The 19,313-nt window shown below is 35.7% G+C and overlaps 1 protein-coding gene across 1 annotated transcript in view; it reads left to right on the top strand.

Moving 5' to 3' along the window:
- Positions 1 to 16,296, top strand: part of LOC108577220 (protein 4.1) — a gene marked incomplete at its 5' end in the record, with an annotated part of 173,845 nt that extends 157,549 nt beyond the window's left edge. The window contains 1 exon segment of the mRNA XM_017940351.1: positions 15,860 to 16,296. Coding sequence (XP_017795840.1) covers positions 15,860 to 16,296 — 437 coding nt within the window.
- Between the last annotated feature and the right edge of the window lie 3,017 nt (positions 16,297 to 19,313).

Below are 19,313 nucleotides of genomic sequence, written 5' to 3'. Positions count from 1 at the left end.
CGAGTAGGTCTTCCTCGCTACATTGCGCGTGTGCCCGTTTTATCGCTTTGATAGAATCCTCTACTCCTATGTCATCTCTTTCGTTCAATACGCTGACCGTACGGACAATGACCTTGACTGGTACGCGTGTTATCTGCGACATTAACTCGTGCGGCGGGGCCGAAGGTTCTAAGGTTACGCGACGCGATGGATTGTGCTTATTCGCGAAACGTCTAGGAACCTTATTCATATCGTCATCGAGATCGACATACTCGAATGGTGTATGGCCTATGCTTGTAGATTCATCGTCTGTCGTTATCTGTCCTAGTTTTACTGCTAAATTTTGTATTTCTTTGGATCGTTTTTTGTTCTTGTCTCCTAGTCTCATTATGTCTGCTTGTAATGTTTCCTATTCCTTCGATAGCTGTGCTTAAGGCGGTCATAGCCTTTTCTAATTTGTCTAGTCTAGCAGTCTAGTTTCAACCATTGAATTTACGGAGTCGCTATCGCAGTCACTAGTATCGGATTCGAACTCTATGTTCGGTTCTCGATATGAATTGAATAAATCGTAAGCCAGTGTTTACCTTGGATTCAGTCTCGTGGGCAGCGTTGATTGCTTTCAGGCTCTCGTAGTCCTTGCTTCTCGTGGAGCTCTCGTAGTACTTCGACAAAACATTTCCTTCACGCCTAATGTCCAAATAACAATTTTTCCATATTGAACATATTGTAAATTTATACTTAAAAGATGTCGTGTTGCACTATCAATTTTGAGACTTATTAGTTTATTTTCAACTTCTGACTTGATTACATCTCTTATCTGTGCCGCATTTCTCATAACGCTGCGGCGTTGCGAATATTGTTCGTATTAATAATTGTTGACATGCCTACGTATGCAGATATGGGATCAATAATTTGTTTAAATCCTGAATCTGAGACAATACTCAGTGGTCTACCGTTAACATGTTCAACACATGCTTCTATAAGCGATTGTGATGAAAGTATCAATTTTTAAAAATTTTGGTCTGGAAAATGTTTCTCTGCTTTTCTCTCTTTTAATACGCGCTTTTGCATTTCCACTATGGTAAATTCATTTGGGTGACTGTGTTGTAGGTGTCATGTCAGATTACCCGCATGTTTTCCTTAACAATTAAAAAAAAAGTTAAGCGAATCAGTGAAGAAATACCCCAATTGTTAATATTCATACTTTTCATTCAAGACTAACAATAAGATGACTTATAGTTAATTTTACGTTGCATCCTTCAAACGCACATACTGATTGCCCACTATCTTCATGAAATGAAAAATATTGACGTACGGGATGATTATTATTCATTTTAAATCTTTTGAAAAGATTTCACTTACACAGTTTATAGATACTTTATTATACACTTTACTACTATCGTAATACTAAATAAACACTATTAGGTGGCAACGTATGAAATGTCCGATTTTTAGCGGTAAGTTTAAATGATCACAACTTCTTTAATATTAAATTTTATCAATCAAAATAAGAACCATTACATTCCACACATTTTTTCCAATTAGTTAAAAGTTTTTGAATTCCATTTTTATAAAAATTCGGAGGTCTGGTGACAATAAATTGTTTAAAGGCATTTTCGACAGTCTCTTGATTCATAAACGTTTTCTCGTTGAGGAAATGATTTAAATGCTTGAAAGAATGATAATCAGTAGGCGACAGGTCAGGTGAATATGGTGGATGAGGCAGAGTTTCATATTTTAAGCTATTCAGCTTGTTAAGGATACTTAAGTTAGACCAGGTTTACGATACGGACGCGGCTCTCTGCTATTTTTGAGATTAAGGTTTGAATACACGTTTAATGCTTTCGTTCGTTACTTATTCCTTATTGTCAGGAGGGCTCCAAGCCTCTCATAAAAGCGGAAAATTTGGAGTTTTCTTCGTGCATCTCAATAGCAATTGACGTATCATAGCAGGCACGTTCTCGCGAGCGAGCGGTACCGTTACCCTAGGTTTTTCCCATAAGCCCAGGTGAGGCGTACTTCACGCAAAACACCCCCTCCTTGAGGGTGAGTGGTTGGCGTTGGGCGGTGACCAAGGCCCGAACGTGAGTGGGAGTCTTAGCCTCCCACCCAAAAGTCACCCGCATCAAGGGACCCAAATGCGACCAGGGAAGGGGAAATGCGAGGGCTGACCGGGGCAACGCGCCAACGAGACAACGAGAACACAAAAAAGGTTAAGAGCAAAAAGTTCAGGCGATCACACAGTCGCTACATTTTTCAATCGATTCTCGACGACGTGTCAGAATTGAACACAGCTTTTGCACCGTTATTTGTGAAACATGCGGTCGAGCATTATCATGAAGCAGAATTGGGCCCTTTCGGTTGTTTTACCCGCAATTTCTGGTGCATTGCTTCAATTTCGGGACAATATTTCTCCGCATTAATTTTTTCACCCGTCCTTAAGAAATTATAGTGAATTACACCAGCCATGACCACCATACTGTGATCATTATCTTCCTTGGATGCAAGGCTGGCTTTGGCATATGTCGTGGGGATTCATCTACATCCAACCATTGGGCAGAACGTCGTCTATTGTCATACAACATCCACTTTTCGTTACAAGTAACAATGCGATCCAAAAACGGGTCCCTATCATTTCGGATTAGCAGTGAATTGTATATGTCTTGACGTTGGAGCTTCTGCCGTTCGTTAAGTTCATGTGGTACCCACTTGTCCAGTTCTTTCACTTTCCCAATGAATTTCAGGTGACGTGAAATTGTCATGGGACTTACACTGAATTCTTGTGCCAAATCTCTAACTGTTTGTCGCGTATTTGCTTCAATAGAAATCTGCAACTGATCATTGTTAATGGACGGCTCCGGTCTTCCGCGTGCTTCAATAACGAGGCTTTCATCTCCGGCTTCGAATTTTTGGAACCATCGACGCACTATACGTTCGTTAACTGTAACATTCCCGAATGCAGCATTTATGTTTCGAGCAGCTGCTGCTGCGTTATGACCACTTTTCCACTCATATAAAAAAAGTACGCGAAAAGTACGTCTTGCTTTCAAACATGAATCAACACGATTAAAAGCAAGGTTAGCAATGTAAACAAAACAAATGAAGACTGAATCTGACAAAAGAAAGTTTACAAAGACAAATATTTACCGAAAAAATAAGGTTTAAAATATTAATACAACAAAATCGGACATTTCATACGTTACGACCTAATAGTTTAATACTAATACTGATTTAACACTAATTTAGCACTTATTACTATATTATAAAGTAGCTATCGCTTTGAATTCAAATAGACGTATTTTTTGCACTGATGAAATAAAGTTTGGGTTCTTTATGCTGATCACATCAGGAATAACTTCTGTCAATTGTTCTCAATCATTTAGTCTTTAGCATAATAGATCGTCCTTTGTTTTTCAACTGTTGCTCGAGAGTTCGAAATCGTTAAAGAGAAGACACGTTGTGACGGGGGAAATTGATGCAAGTCGAAAAATAATAATTCAGATTAAATGTTCCCCGGCCTCGAAGCAAAATTCTATTCTCGATTTCAAGAATCGTCACTCCAACAAGAGTAAACTTTACTAATTTCGAAGATTATATTTACAAAGCGAAGTAAGCAACGATCGCACGCAATATCGCGATTAGGTCGAGCAAAGTAACGATCAACACTTGGTTACGTTTGAGAACGGAGTGGAACCTTTATTAAGAGCATGTTTGGTTTTTATACATTGGTAAAGAATATTGTGCAGTCCGTGAGGTATGTGGATTTCGTTCGGGCATTTCGAAGAATATAGAGTTTGTCTAAGCGTTACTGAGAATGCATCGCCTAGTCTAGACGTTGCAACGTGTACAGCATGCAGGGTGTTCGCGGTATATTGGTCCAGCTTTTTTCTCGTAAATCGTAACGATTTGAAAAAAATGAAACTAGAAGTTTTAGCGTTTTTTATAGCCAACATGATAATGTACGCCAATTTTTTATTTTTGCAATGTTCTTCGAGAAATAAAGGTAACCTTCAGTTTTTTAAATGGAATACTATATGTTTTTTTATATGATATGAAAGAGACTGTTAAGACAAATTTCACAAGTGGAAGGGGTGCTTTCAAAATAATATGGAATAAACTAAAAGCTATCAAAGGCAGCAAGAGAACTAACAATCCCAGCTATAAGTCGACTCGATAACTCGTTAACAACAAACTATGAAGAAATAGCAAACATCCTCGTTGAAACATACGCTAACAAATCAAGCGATTAAAATTATAGCAAAAACTTGCAAAAATTAAAAATTAACAGATAGCAGAAAACACCAAATCTGCCAACATATCAAAAGAAACCTCATCACCTCCCGATCTCCCATTCCGGATAGACGAAGTGCAACCAATACTTGAGAAATATAGAAACACTAGTCTGGATCCAGACGGTGTACCCAACCAACTTTTAGCTAAACTTCCAATAAACAGTATCTCATATATACGTCAGATATTCAACTATATATGAATGTACGGTCTTTTCCCAAAAACTGGGGTGAAACCATAGTAGTATTATTACGGGTTACGCTTTGTGTCCTCACACGGAGCGGAATGTTGGTTTCTGATTGGAACATTCAAGGTATGTGGTTGATACGTCGAAAGACCGAGGAATTTCTAGCCCCGCGTCTGGAAACGTACTAATCCTAATGACTTAACACCTCGTATGGGTCGCGTCACATACTGGTATAATTGATTGTCGGGACCGTGACGGTTGCTGAAATTGCCGTCTTAGTCCGCGAATATTGCACAGTAGTATCGTTTGATTTTTCTTTCTTAAAGGACCACACGATTGTCTTCAGGAAACTGAATTCTCACTCTAGTTTGTGTGTTTACTAATTTATACACAAACTTGACTCTAAACTAACTGTACAGAAGAAACCTAAACGTTTCACATTAGCCCGAATGCCTATTCGATTAGCCTGGCTAATTTCACTGATTATTACTTAGCCTGTTTGCTGGGCGTTCTGAACTGACTGATTTCTGTTTCCTAATTCACAGCTTGGTTCTAAACTGACTATTTGTAACTGACTATGACAGTTTTTAACTGACTGATTATTCGTAATTGACTGCTTGTTTTCGCCACTGACGGCCGTCTCATTGATCATTTCTTTACATGCACACTGACTGATCATTCCTAAGAATTCCTAATCGCCAAACAGCGTGCCTAAGGAACATCGCAAGTATCCTTCCCGTGCGCCCTCAGCACGCCTTCTCTTGGGGACGGGTGGCGATGTCTAACAATAAAGTGAAGGTAACAGATGTTCTAACGCCGAATTTTCTTTAGAATTTGACCATTCTTTCTCCTGGCTGTTCCAACTAATTTCTGAATGACCTTTCGAAAATTCCCACTTTATAACACGTCTTCAAGCTATTGAGGCCATAGGAGGCAAATTTCTAAAAACTCTAGGCTATAAACTTCAATTTCTCTCGTAATAAAATAGGTAATACTGCAGCAAAAGAGGCTGCCAATACTAATTTCCTTGTCATTAACGGACCTACAAGAGTTCATCTTAAAAAGACTGAATATGATGTGGAAAACGAAAGGGGAAAATACAGCATGATAATCAACAGCAGTTTCACAACTAAAAGAAAAATATACCACCAGATCTAATAAAAAAAACAAGAAATTGCGATTTCGCGAATCAAAATTGGGCATACAAAATTAACCTATTCATATTTACTTTGGAAAAATAGTCCTCGAACTTGTAACAAATGTAACATACAAATTGTTTGGTCGCGTCACAGCGTCGACGATTATTTCCGCGACGATAATATGACGCGGACTTCGAACTGGTTTCCTTTCAGTGGAGTCCAGTGAAGTCTTTCGAAGTGGTCACTTGGATAGTGGACTGTATGATTTGGTGAATGTGTCAACACAATATTGAACAGTGATATAGCTTTATTATAACTAGTTTAATGAGTTATGATGTGTTACGAAAATTAGACTGGTAATGAATGTTTGAGTGTCTGTGATACTGTTCTCGAAAAATGTCTGTGCGTGCTATTTTATCAACTTGCTGTGTGTTTCTATTCGCTGTTTAAAATGTATAGTGGAGGTGGTTGAAGAGTGTTGATTGGATTTTTGTGAGTGTTCCGGGGGTGACTGTCGTGTCGAGAGGGTGGGGTTATTGTTGTAAACTATTTGTTATATTGTAGGGTCGAGTCCTGGTTCCTCCGGTCGGTCGGCAGGCTGCCGCTTCTGGTGGCCAGATGAGAGGGTTTCCGAAATCCTTGTAAAATTGCGAGCCGTGTCGCCTAAACCTTCGCCTTGACCATATTTAGGTTTTTACAACCGAACACAAATAACTGTCGATCATTTAATAGTACACTGCAGCAAATATTCGACATTACGCTAAAAAGTAATATAAATTACAGCTTAAAAAAGAACTTTTCCAATCATTAAAAAATACATCCATTACTCAAGTTCTTCAAAGGAACAAAATTACTTACAACTGCAATTACCTGAATATTGTTGTCACTAATAACATTTGGTAGTTGATGCGACGTAAAGAATAATATTAAAAAAGAAAATGACATACACGGCTGAAATAAATTGTGTCATCTGTTTAGAAAGAATATGTACATCTTCTGCTTTGAAATGACTACAAGTAGGAAGCATTATCCTTCGGCAAAGTTTAAATATTGCGAATAAAATGATTAGGTGTCGGTTGGTTTTCTCAGATTTCTCAAAATGTTAACATTAAGTATCTAGGAAACTGTTTGAGGTAGAAAGTTAAAATTTTACACTATATGTATACATATTTTTACATTTTACGCTACATACATAGTTTCTAAAGACTATCAATGAACACAGTGAGTTTTATCAAATTAGCGACGTGGAATGATTCCTACGCGAAACGAGTCTTTTCTTTTTAACGCTATATGCCATTATTCTTGTTTAATTCTTATAAATGTTACATATAATGTTTAATATATATTAATACATGAAAGGGATTATTAATGTACATATGTACATATACTAATAACTGTATCGTATGTTAAACAAAAATTACATTTTACTATACCATTTTTTATTCTCCTGCATCAAATTACATAAAATCAGCATGAACCTTTGCATATTGAAAAAGCATAGCCTTTTTTGTGACCAGTTTTTTTGACTGCATGTACAAATTTAGTTATTATAGATACCTAGCTGCGTGTGCCCGACGTTGCTCGGGCTTTTGAGGGGGTGGGCTTCAGGTGAGTAAGGGCTGGTTGTACTTTGTACAGTATTTCTTAAGGAATTGAAGAATATCTGCGTGTGCCTGGTGTTGCTCGGGCTTTAAGTGGGTGGGGGATTGGTGAAGTTGTGTTGGGAGAGGGTGATAAAAACAATGGTTTTACAATTAGTAACTGAAATGTACCTTTATTAACCAGAGTATTTACAATAATGAAACTGCAATGTTATGTTAATGCTTGTTTATAAACAGCATTCCTTATTTTTCCACCTGGAGCGAAAATGAGCAAATGTTTTGGAGAACCCTATCTCGAACAGACAACGTATTACTGTCCATGGGAAAGGCATAGAAATTCTAAATTAATACCTGCGCACTTATAGGTTATCCTTGGGCCTTGTTATTTGTCATGGCGAATGTCAGCCTTACTGGAAATTGAAACCTTTCAAAATTGAATGGTATGACTGTTGGCATTAACAGTATGCGCGGGACGAACACATTTTCTCCTTTCTCCTTATCAGTCAATATTGTTTCTTCAATAACATTTGGTAGGAACTTTTCAATGCACAGTCTTGTTCCATTACAGTTTTGACGGTACCAGATTCCGTAGCAGCATGATCGGTGACCCAACTTTTAACCTAAGATTATACGATGGTATCCCAGGGGGGTATGTACGTATGTACACTACCGGCCAAAAGTTTGGAATCACTACGTAAATTAAGAGAAACAGGATATTTCTAAGAAAAATTGAACGCCTACAAAGTAATTGAGGAAGTTTTATTTGTCAAAATACTTATAAGTAGAATATTTTACATTTTATATTATTTTTTGTACGAAGAACTAGATATTTTTCTTTAAATTGCCTTTTCATAAAAAACAAACCGCCTTACTTCTAATGACAGCCTGACATATTCTGGGTATCCTGGCAATTAGTTTTTCGAGTATTTCTAACTTTAAATTTTTCTATGCTTCTTGTAGTAGTTGCCAAAGGTGTCCTTTCGATGTTGGACAGTGCAACCGGATATTCCGATCGAGCTCTTCCCACAAAAATTCTATCGAGTTCAAATCCGGTAATTATGCTGGCCATGTCATATTCCTCAAGACCCGCTCTGTTTCTTTTTGCAATAAGAAACCTTTACACAATTTAGATGAGTGCTTAGGGTCGTTATCTTGCTGCATAATAAAATTTCTACCTAATAACCGGTGACCTGGTGGCAGAGCGTGCTGCTCGAGTATTTGTTTATAGTCTTCTTTTTTCATTGTATTTTCTATTTTGATTAGGTCTCCTACTCCAACCGTTGAGAAACATCCCCAGACCATAACTGAACCACCACCATGTTTGACAGTAGGTACAATACACTCTGGCAACATTTTTTCTTGTACAGATCGGCGAACAAATATCCTTCGGTGCGACCCAAATATTTCGAACTTGGATTCGTCAGTCCAAAGAACCTTACCCCAGTCCGTAGGTGTCTAATTTTTGTGAATTTTTCCCCAATCCAACCGCATTTTACGATTTTTCGACGAAAGCAATGGTTTTCTGACTGCTATACGGCCATTTAAACCTGCAGCTCTTAGTCTCCTTTTCACCGTGGTCAGAGATATTGGATTCGGTCTACTATCATTAGGTCCTACACGAATTTCCGAGTCCGTTAGTCGTCTGTTTCGTTTGCAAATAATATTTATTCTTACATCTTCAGCTCTCGACGTGATTTTGGGTCTTCCTGGCCGTGGTTTGTCTTTCAAACTTAACGATGGATCATTCCAAAATTTACCGGTATATTCGATTTTTATAGAAATCGGCAAGTGATTCCAAACTTTTGGCCGGTAGTGTATATGTAGTAACGGAACCTGGAAACAGTTCTTGAATCTGGTTATTTATTTCATTCGCACAATCGTTTTTAGGAGCCAGGACGGCTCGTTCACACAACCACTTATTGAAGTTTTTGAAGTTTTCGGAGATCCCAGGATAAACTTTATTCGCCAGTTTCCTAGCCGATGGCACGATTTCACAAAAATCACCTGGAAAAGAAAGTTCACCTGATATCGACTCAAAGGGGAAATTGCCTTCATCAATTTATCAAAGTTTGTCAGCGAAAACTGGGGCAGTTGAATTCCCTAGAAGACGGACTCATATTTGTTCGAAATGAAATTTTTTCAACGTGTCTCCATACAGATGAAGCTTTCAGGAAAGCATTAAGTTCAGCTGGCGTGGACCTTGATATGACTGGAAGAATTTGACGAAAGTGAAACCACCTGCCAAAACATCCATCCCATACGATGACTTTGCACATTTTTCATACTTGAGCTAGACCGGATGCTTTTCTATTATTGCATATTGGGTTTTGTTCATAACCGATACTCGGAACAGTCTGGGTTATAATTTTGTCATATAATGGCTTTAGAATAAACCCAATTTAATACCAAAGATAGCCGAATATTTTGCGTACTTTATATCAACTGACTTTTTAAGAGACACGCGTGTACACAACAGCGTTGCACGCCTGCTAGGGGAAAAAAGGAAACACACAAAGTATTGTACCAACTATGGCTGTACATTTACTAATTAGATTATCTGTTTATTACATTTTAAGCTATACAACGTTTTTTACTGTGTATTAAATTTGGTTTATCACAATTTTCAGAGTTCATTAACCCTAGCCTCAAGCCGTCACGCGAAAGCCTATCAGAGGATTCTTCGAATCCATATTTTCTTCTTACATATTTATTCCGTTAATTATATATATTTATAGAATAAAATAATATTGTACGATAGTGTACTAACATGAAACTAGTTTGAGCGTGATTTTTTTGATATCAAACACGAATAGCAAAGTATCATGTTCATCAGATGCTTGATTATAAATGGTGGAATGTTGCATCGTTCCTTTCCGATTACAGATTGATTTTTCGTTCTGGGATAGTTTGTTATTCTTTGGACATAAGAGGAGCGCAAGCATGCACTTCGCGTGATCACCAGCACCGCGACGCGTACTTCGTTTTCTTTTTCTTATGTATACTATTTTTCACATATGAACGGTTACTTCTAAATATCAAACTTAAATGTATATACGACAATAAATAATTCTTGAGAATTTTTTATAAAAGAGAAATGGTGCTAATTTAAAATTCTTCGACTTGTGGGTCTGACGATCCCCCCCGTAAAAGTTCTGAGATTAATTATAAAAAAAAAGATGGTTATACGCACGTCCACTGAATCATACCATATTTGATAGAATTCCTGAAATAAGAATCTATTATAGCCTCATCTTAATGACGATATCTTAATGACATCTTACTAAAAGAATCAAATTTACTTAAATTAGTCAAATATGGCTGTTATGCTTTTTCATGTATACAATGCACTATGTTCACTACCACCAGAAAATTGATAGCATGCTGAGCAATGCTGCGTTGGTGGCAGCGAACGTGTTAAATAGTTTGAATATTTTCGCCTAAAAGTATTGTTATCATCAATATGAATTGGAAATATTTTTTATATAAAGTATATATACAGAGTGTTCGGTAACAGATGGGAAAAATGTTAAGGGTTGATCCTGCATGAAAGATACTGACAAAGTTGTAAAAAATTGCAATTTGTCATTTCTTAAGTACCATATTTTATTTAATTTTTATCAAAGTAATTCTAGTGTTACTAGTTTCTATCAATGCATGTAACACATGTGATCTTTTGAGTGTATTCCATTTTACATACAAATTTAGTACATTGTTATCACTTATCAGAGACCATATTTGCACTTTTTGTTTATGAGCATAGAAAGGAACAACGTATTGTTTTACCTAATTGTAGGGGACGTGTATTTTCTGTGATATTTCAAACATAATTTTGATGAATCTGTTGCACTATACTTTTAGCTGACATCATTTGGCAGTTGTAAAAGAATTTGTTTCTTTCTTGTGATTATTATTAATCATTACTATATATTTAAGAATATGTAGAAGTTTGAATTCGAATGGTCCATTAATACATAAGGAAGGAGTATTCTTATTTCAAATTTCAGTCAAAATGATAAATGTAGATGTGGAATAACAAATGTAAAGCAACTCACAGTAAGGTTTGTAATCCTTAAAAGAAGACACATTTGTTTCTACCTAATTTTGTAAAAGCTGTGGAAAAGGATATTGCGGCATTCAGTTTTGTGAACGATCCTGCTATATATCACAAGTAAATCATCTGTTAAACATTAAAGTAATTTATTCATTGAAATCCATAGAAGGCATGTCTGACAAAACCCATCTTTCGGCTCTTTTAAGTGGAAAGAGTTACTATCTCTTTCTCTACATAAGCTTACTCATAAATAATCTCCAATGTCCAAAATATTAAATGCCCATACATACCAAAAATAGCGAGAAAAAAATCCAAATGCAGTATTAATCGATTTCTAAATGAGTAAAAGTACAGTAAAATTCATCATTCCAACGAGCTTCTTATCCCTTTCATTGTTAAAATGTATCTGCCCTTTATACAGATTTCATAAAAGATATTAATTTCTTCTACAAGGTAAAAAATTCTCTCTATTTGGCTTAAAAATTCTGAACAAGAGGTCAATAGTTTACTCATAACTCTTCATGTCTGAAAGTAAAATTTACAATTTTTAGGTATCATCTTATGTTTGTTTTAACTACAACCTGGGTAGGTTATACATAATTATAACACTGAGTGTGTAATAAATATTGTGCAACATACAAATGATTTCTTCTTTGAACTGGGCACATGTTTTCCTGTACTTGTTTTTCACCTGTACGTAATAACTTAAATACACTCCCTCTCAATAAAATGTTCAACATCAACTTAAGCTGTATTTAATACGTAATCAAGATTAAAGATTTCTTGAGATCTATAGACGAATCTTTAACCATAACGTTAATACCTTATCTGTGCGAGTACTTTATACTTCAGAATGATTAACTATAACTACTAATATTCCTTAAAAAATGAAACGGCTGGTCCTAAAAGGTGGAAATAGATGTACACAACTTGGTGAACTGTACCACAGACGACGTACAGGATAGACCCAGCATCTTGTGGGACTTTTAGTCCGGGGCTTTAGGGCCGAGAAAGCCCTTACCATTTTCGTGTCACTACGAATGTTACCGATTTAGCATAGAATATGATTACAACATTAGTAGTGATTGGAATTGGAATTAAACGGAACTATGAAATTACAAATAAAAAAGTAACGTAATTGTTTATTAGTAGATGATTCATCTCATGCGTGTGTTCTGCTGTTGTCAAAAGATCGTGAACAGTTCTACCTAAGCAATCCAATATATGTATGTATCTTTATATGCAAATTTAATAAAAGAGGATTTTTTACATCTGTCGACTTTACCATCTTTGATGATTGGGTTGTGGGTAATTCATAAATTCACCGCTTTATATCGTAGAGGGTATAACAAATCTCTGATTTTTTACACGATGGGTATTTCAGAACTTTGGACACTAAAATACATTAGGTACAAGGTCTATCCTGTACGGCGTCAGTGGTTAATGGTAACTTTAGGGTAAGTACTTATAATTAGAACATGTAATATACAGGATGCCCCGTAAAGAGTGTAACACCCGGAAATGGGGGGTTGCTGGGGTGACTCTGAACAAGTTTTTCCTCTACCAAAATGTTGGTTGAAGTTTCGTTTTTGAATTATTAACGAAAAACATTGGCCAACCAGAGCGCGCGTAGAGCCTCCACCCAGGCACGGAGCGTAGAGACTTATCCGTGCGCGATCGTGAACAAACGCATTGACACAGCGTGGGTATCGAGGGAAGCGTGCGGCAAATGTTACATCGTCTTAAATTAAGAATAATCTAGAATTATTCGTTATTCATGAATAACAAATAAACTAATAAGTCGTTTAACACGTTGAATGCCGGATCAATTTTACGTAACTTGTCCACGGTGCCGAAAAGAATTTTTATTCTAATACAACACATTGCAATATGCTTAAATAATATAGAAAGATAAAAATAAAATTATTTAAATATGCTGTGTGACGCATTAGGTACAAATTTTACAAATACTACAATTTATTCAAATTAAATGCTTTTACTAATTTTGAGACCGCCGGTCACCGATCACCCCTACGGCATTCAACATGTTAATAACTGTTTTCGATACTTTTATTCATTATCCGAAAGGACTAAAGTGTTTTATTACTTATGAAAAACTTACCCATTCGTCCACGAATTAACCTGCTTCGTCGGAAGTGGGTCATTATGCCGATCCTAACCTTTCAAGGCAACCCTCAACAGCTAATGTTACGGCCGAGTCGGTGAACTCACTTCACTGCACAACCACTTTTACCGTTATCGACGATATTATAAAAAATAAATCGTTGCTACATCATAATCGTAAAATAGCCAAACATTCCCGTTTACAATACGGTATGGATAATAATGTAATTTATGACACTGAGGTGGGTGAGGAAACGCCGTTACACTGTTTTCACCTCAATTTATTAAGGTATACATAAATGTGATGGTAGATGTACAATTCGCCCGGAAAATACAATCGTTTTATGCGTTAACTGGCCCTGCAGCAGCGGTTTAGTAGAAGAAAAAGTGAACTAAATATTTAAATAGTTTTATTTCTAACTATTGACAAATTATTTATACATATTGCAATGTGTTGTATTAGAATAAAAAATTCTTTTCGGCACCGTGGACAAGTTACGTAGAATTGGTCCGGCATTCAACGTGTTAAACGACTTATAAGTTTATTTGTTATTCACAAATAACGAATAATTCCAGATTATTCTTAATTTAAGACGATGTAACATTTGCCGCACGCTTCTCTCGATACCCACGCTGTGCCAATGCATTTGTTCACGATCGCGCGCGGTGAGAGTCAGCGCTCCCGTGGTTGAGCCCGGGCTCTACGCGCGCTCTGATTGGCCAGTGTTTTTCGTTAATAATTCAAAAACGAAGCTTCAACCAACATTTTGTTAAAGGAAAAAGTTGTTCAGAGTCACCCCGGCAACCCCCCATTTCCGGGTGTTACACTCTTTACGGGACACCTTGTAGAAATGCGGCACCGCGCGACAATTATGAAACCATTTTGGGACGCATTTTGGCTACTACGTATTCGACGTTATGAAATCTTATCTTTGTGCGACAAAGAAGATGATCATATTATACCGAAAGCGAGCGAGACAGAAATAAGCAACATTCGGGTCTCTTATAACAATTCAGTAACAGATATTTATAGTTTTCACTAGATCTTCATAAAATCATCAATGCTTTGCGGACTATATCATAAACGATAAATTTTACAGCAGTTTTAATTATTTGTAATTAAACGCAGTCTTAATAAGGTCGCATTTAGATGAACTTTCATCAACGAAATCTCACAAATTGATAATTTTCTCATCATACTGTAATAAAAAATCTCTGGTGGGTAGGCAAAAGAATATAATTCCAATTTTGGTCAAACAGGATAAGTGCGCTGATATATTTTATTATACATTGTTGTCCTTTGTTTGTGATTATAATAGTACAAGTCAATTTCACTTCTTTTCCGCTCTTTTACCTAAAATTCTAATAGTATATGTAAACAATACAATATATTATAAGAACTTCTCTGCAAAACTAATAATTCTAACTTATACTCTTTTGCCCGCCCACCAGAGGAATATGAGAACTAATTTTTTCATTAGCGGATAATTCATCCCCTGCGCATGTTCTACTGCTGTCAAAAGATCGTCGATAGTTCTACCCACACAATCCAATATATGTACATATGTATTTTTATATGCATATTTAACAAAAAAAGGATCTTTTACATCTGTCGACTTTGCTATCTTTGATGGTTGGATTGTATACATATAATTCTTAAACTCACCGCTTTATATCGTAGAGGGCATAACAAAACCTCTGATTTTTTTACATGATCGGTATTTCAGAATGTGGGACGCAAAGTCCCATAAGGTGTTAGGTCTATTCTATATCTCGTCTGTGCTCACAGCCCTCCTGACGTGGGACAAAAAATGCATTAGATATTAGGTCTTCTGTATCTCGTTTGTGCTATAAGTTCCTACAGTCGCTAGCAGGCTATAGCATTTAACAGCACAGATTGACTGGGAGACGAAATTCGAACACTTTACCCCACTATTGCAATATTTATCATTAAATGACAAAATATGGTATAAAATTTAAACGTTCGACCTGTGCAGCTCAGAAATTACAATAATAAATACTGCAGATAATAAGTAAATATTTATTACAATGTTATACAGTATTAAACATGAGAAAAATATTTTATGAAATTTATTTTACTTTGAGCCTTGTATAGTATGGTATTGTTTCCAAATTGTTTATTAATATTACTTACCAATATTTTTATGAAGTAATAACCTATAATTCCGTATGAAACTAAAGCTGATCTAACAGTACTATGATACAATGCACGTACTACGTATGATTATGTATTATGCTTGTCCATGTATGGTATAACATAAATGAATTTTGCGGACAGCTTTGTTCGAAATAATCCAGTAATGTCAAATGCTGATAAATAAATAGTAAAATAATTTCGTTCGTTCGTTCTAATATCTGATATTTGAAATAACATTCACAAATGAAGGAACATATACATACATACATATCTTGTACCCAAGTTGATAATGCAGTGATCACTGAAAGTACCGGGAAATTTCTGTTTCAGTCGGTCAGTCAGAGGGCGAAATTAACGACTACTACTTTAGGGATTCGTTTGATCATTCCTCGTCAGAAAGTCAACTATTGGATGCGTCCGGTAAACCACATAGTCGTTCAGTGACTCCGGTACCGAAAATGCAAAAGCTCCAAAACTCGAAACTCTGCCTCCAACAGCAGCGGCAACATCAGCAGCAACAACATCAACGACAACCTAATCAGCGTCTAAATTATAAATTAAAGTGCAAGAGTCTGCGAATAACGAGACTTTTTGTTCCAGCTTTTATGCTTACGATCACGGTTTTATTTATTGTGATCGTCTTAGTGTTTGAAACAGATACGACGCTTTTCAATAGCTTACGTAAGACGCCAGAAATGGTAGCCTTAAAGAACCAATACTATGTCCCCATCAAAGAGTTTTTGAGGACAAAGCTCGGCCTATTTTGATGCGACCCGGTGATAATCGGGCTGAGGTCGTCCTTTGTCGCTAACAAGTAGCGCTCCCTTCAGTGCCAAGTCGAAAAGATGCTCTTGTCAAGACCGAGAAGCAAGAATACTTATATCCTGTTTCCTTGTTGTGCATCCTTTTTTCTTATATATGAATTTCCGAGGAAACAATTCGTTTTCCTTATTTCCTTTTTCGTTCTCTTTTCTTTTCTTCTTCTTTCTTTATTCTTACCGAATAAGTGTAGATATGTATATCCTTCACAAATATCCACTGGAACAAGAAGTACCTTCGATTAATTTGTTTAGTTTTTACATATGTATGACTTAATACACAGGGTGTCCCACGCAACTGGGACAAGCTATATCTTTACAATGGTTAGAGATGGAAAAAAATTCCATAGGACAAAATTATATGGTGTCAAATGATGCACATTCTGGAATTAGGTTTATGCATTTCTGTACATCGCTGCATCATAAAAGTGCAATTGTACTTGTTTCTTCAATGGAACCCCATATTTTTGGATATACCAGTCGATATAGTTTTTTATTGTCTGCAAAAAAATACGAAGATACTTATGCCTTACCTCTATTAGTTAAAATGTTACTGCAGTTTTTAATTTCTGTCTATCGGTATATTTTCGCGGATGTATTGTTGCGTAAGTGTAAGATACCTTGTCATCAGTAGCGTTTCATTCAGTAGTAGAAAATCTATTGCAAAATAAAATTATAAAATCATTTGCAAATAGTGACAAAAAAAAATTGAGTGTGGCCACCGCGATCACTGGCCCTAACACTGCTCGACTTTTTTTTTATGGGAATGCCTTAAAGGCAAAGTGTATTCTTGAGCTATTGTCAATAGTTAACAACGTGTGTATTTTGCCAGAAATATCCAAAATTACGGAAAGAGACATAACAACGGAGGACCATTTGAGCATTTCTTCTAGCGTAAATATGCAATGTCTACTAATACATTGAAATAATATAGCAAATTTCAAGCTGCAATAACTTTTGAACTAATAGCTTTAAGGCATAAGTACCTTAGTATTTTTTTGAAGAGGGTAAAAAATTACATAAACCAGTATACCCCAAGATATGAGGTTCCATTAAAGAAACAATTGCAATTGCACTTTTATGATGCACCGATGCACAAAAATGCATGAAGTTAATTCCAGAATATGCACCACTTGATACCATTTAATTTCTTCCTAACCACTGTAAAGATACAGATTGTCCCAGTTGTGTGGGACATCCTGTATTTGCGAAGTCCATCAAAGACAGAAAAAATGATTTGTACAAAAAAAGTTTATATTAAGAATTCTCTTATTTACGAGGTATGCATAATCTTACAAGGTATTAACAAATTTTGTTATAGTATATCTTTATCGAAGAATATTTAGTAAATTTCAGATGAAAATCGATTTCTATACATTACTATTAGATGGAATAATACATCGCAGATCATGGAAATCATATTTGTATTCAAAAAGAAAAATAAGTTGTATGCAAATATGTACCTTTTGAACTTACAATTAGTAATAGATCATGAGCAAAAACATCATGTAGTGTATTGCACAATATAATTTTACATTTTACGTAAAATGTAACGATATTATTTATTGATTTTAAATTAAGAATATGCTATACGTGAAAATGATTGTATTTTCCAATATGCAAAATATGCAATTGAAATTTAGACATTTTTCGAATGTACTTCGAACACTCGAGGTATCGTTTATTTTCCTTTATACTTTAGGTTTTTTATGAAATATTATAATATTCGCAGTAGTCACGACCATTCTACGCATTTTCTATGGAAATGTATAAATGTAGTCGTAATGCAGATATACATACTAGATGTCAGGTGAGGAGTTCAACAAACTTCTTCCACGTGTTCAGTAGGTCATCTTGAACAAAAAATATTATGCACATTATAGGTCTCATTTCTTTCGTTACCAGGATAAGCATTGTTTATACTGGCTTCAAGAGCAGGAACAAGTGGTTTCCAATGATGACAAAGCTTGTGTATAGTATTCAGTCTACGTTTTAGAGTTGATTTCGATAGTTCGACAGTGTGCGAGACGCCTCTGTGCAGGACGTCCTTTTTCAAATGTAGAATACATATCTCGATACGATGCAACATTAATACTAGAGGCTGTGATAGCTGAGTATCAACAACGATACCCTGATCGCACAGTTCCTTACCACTCTACTCTCCAAAATGTCTTTAGAAGTTTGAGAGATTATCTGTACATTAAATAACGTGTACATCAAAAGTAGATTAAAATAAATACGTTGAAATTATTGTTCCGCTGTATATTTAATACATCATTTTCGATATAATTGACTAACGAACCCTGTGTAGTTTTCATTTAAAACATAATTTAAGGAATTATAATTTATCGCATTGCATATTGAAAAATACAACGACTAAATTGAAACGCGAATATACATTCAAATGAATACTTAATCTTCAGTTTTAGTAACATATAACTAGAATTCAGCATGCGTCATTATAAAAACTATTCGTTTATAAGCGTGTAAACTAAGAGACTAAAATTTGTGTAAGTATAAAACTTATTTCGGAGCTTTCAGTTTTCATAAAATACTTATCAGACTTTTATAAGACGACAATTTAATAGAACATAAAAAATATAGAAGCGGGCGATTTAAGATACAATCTGGTTATAAGTACGTAAAAAAAAAGTTTCTTATACTTATATTCTACTGTTATGAATATTTTCTTAGAAATATGTATAAGGAAAACGGCATGCTTCCTAACCTTTTGTATTGGCATACAATCGACAGGTATGAATCATACTTATCATATTGGATGAAAAAATCTATTTGTAACAATTTTGATTGTGATTTATTCGTTGGTTTGATAAATGTACACGCGCAGAATTCAGTATGTGTGTATAATAAGATGGATTGCCTAACATTAACATCTGTATTAATTACTTTTGTTTCTAGTGATGTCAGGAAGTGTTTAACCAAGCAATGTTTATGCAGTGAGAATA

This window comes from Habropoda laboriosa, unplaced genomic scaffold, assembly GCF_001263275.1.
Source record: "Habropoda laboriosa isolate 0110345459 unplaced genomic scaffold, ASM126327v1 scaffold666, whole genome shotgun sequence".
Classification (NCBI taxonomy): domain Eukaryota; kingdom Metazoa; phylum Arthropoda; class Insecta; order Hymenoptera; family Apidae; genus Habropoda; species Habropoda laboriosa.
The sequence above is the reverse complement of the archived record's forward strand: the minus strand, read 5'-3'. Positions and strand labels throughout refer to the sequence as shown.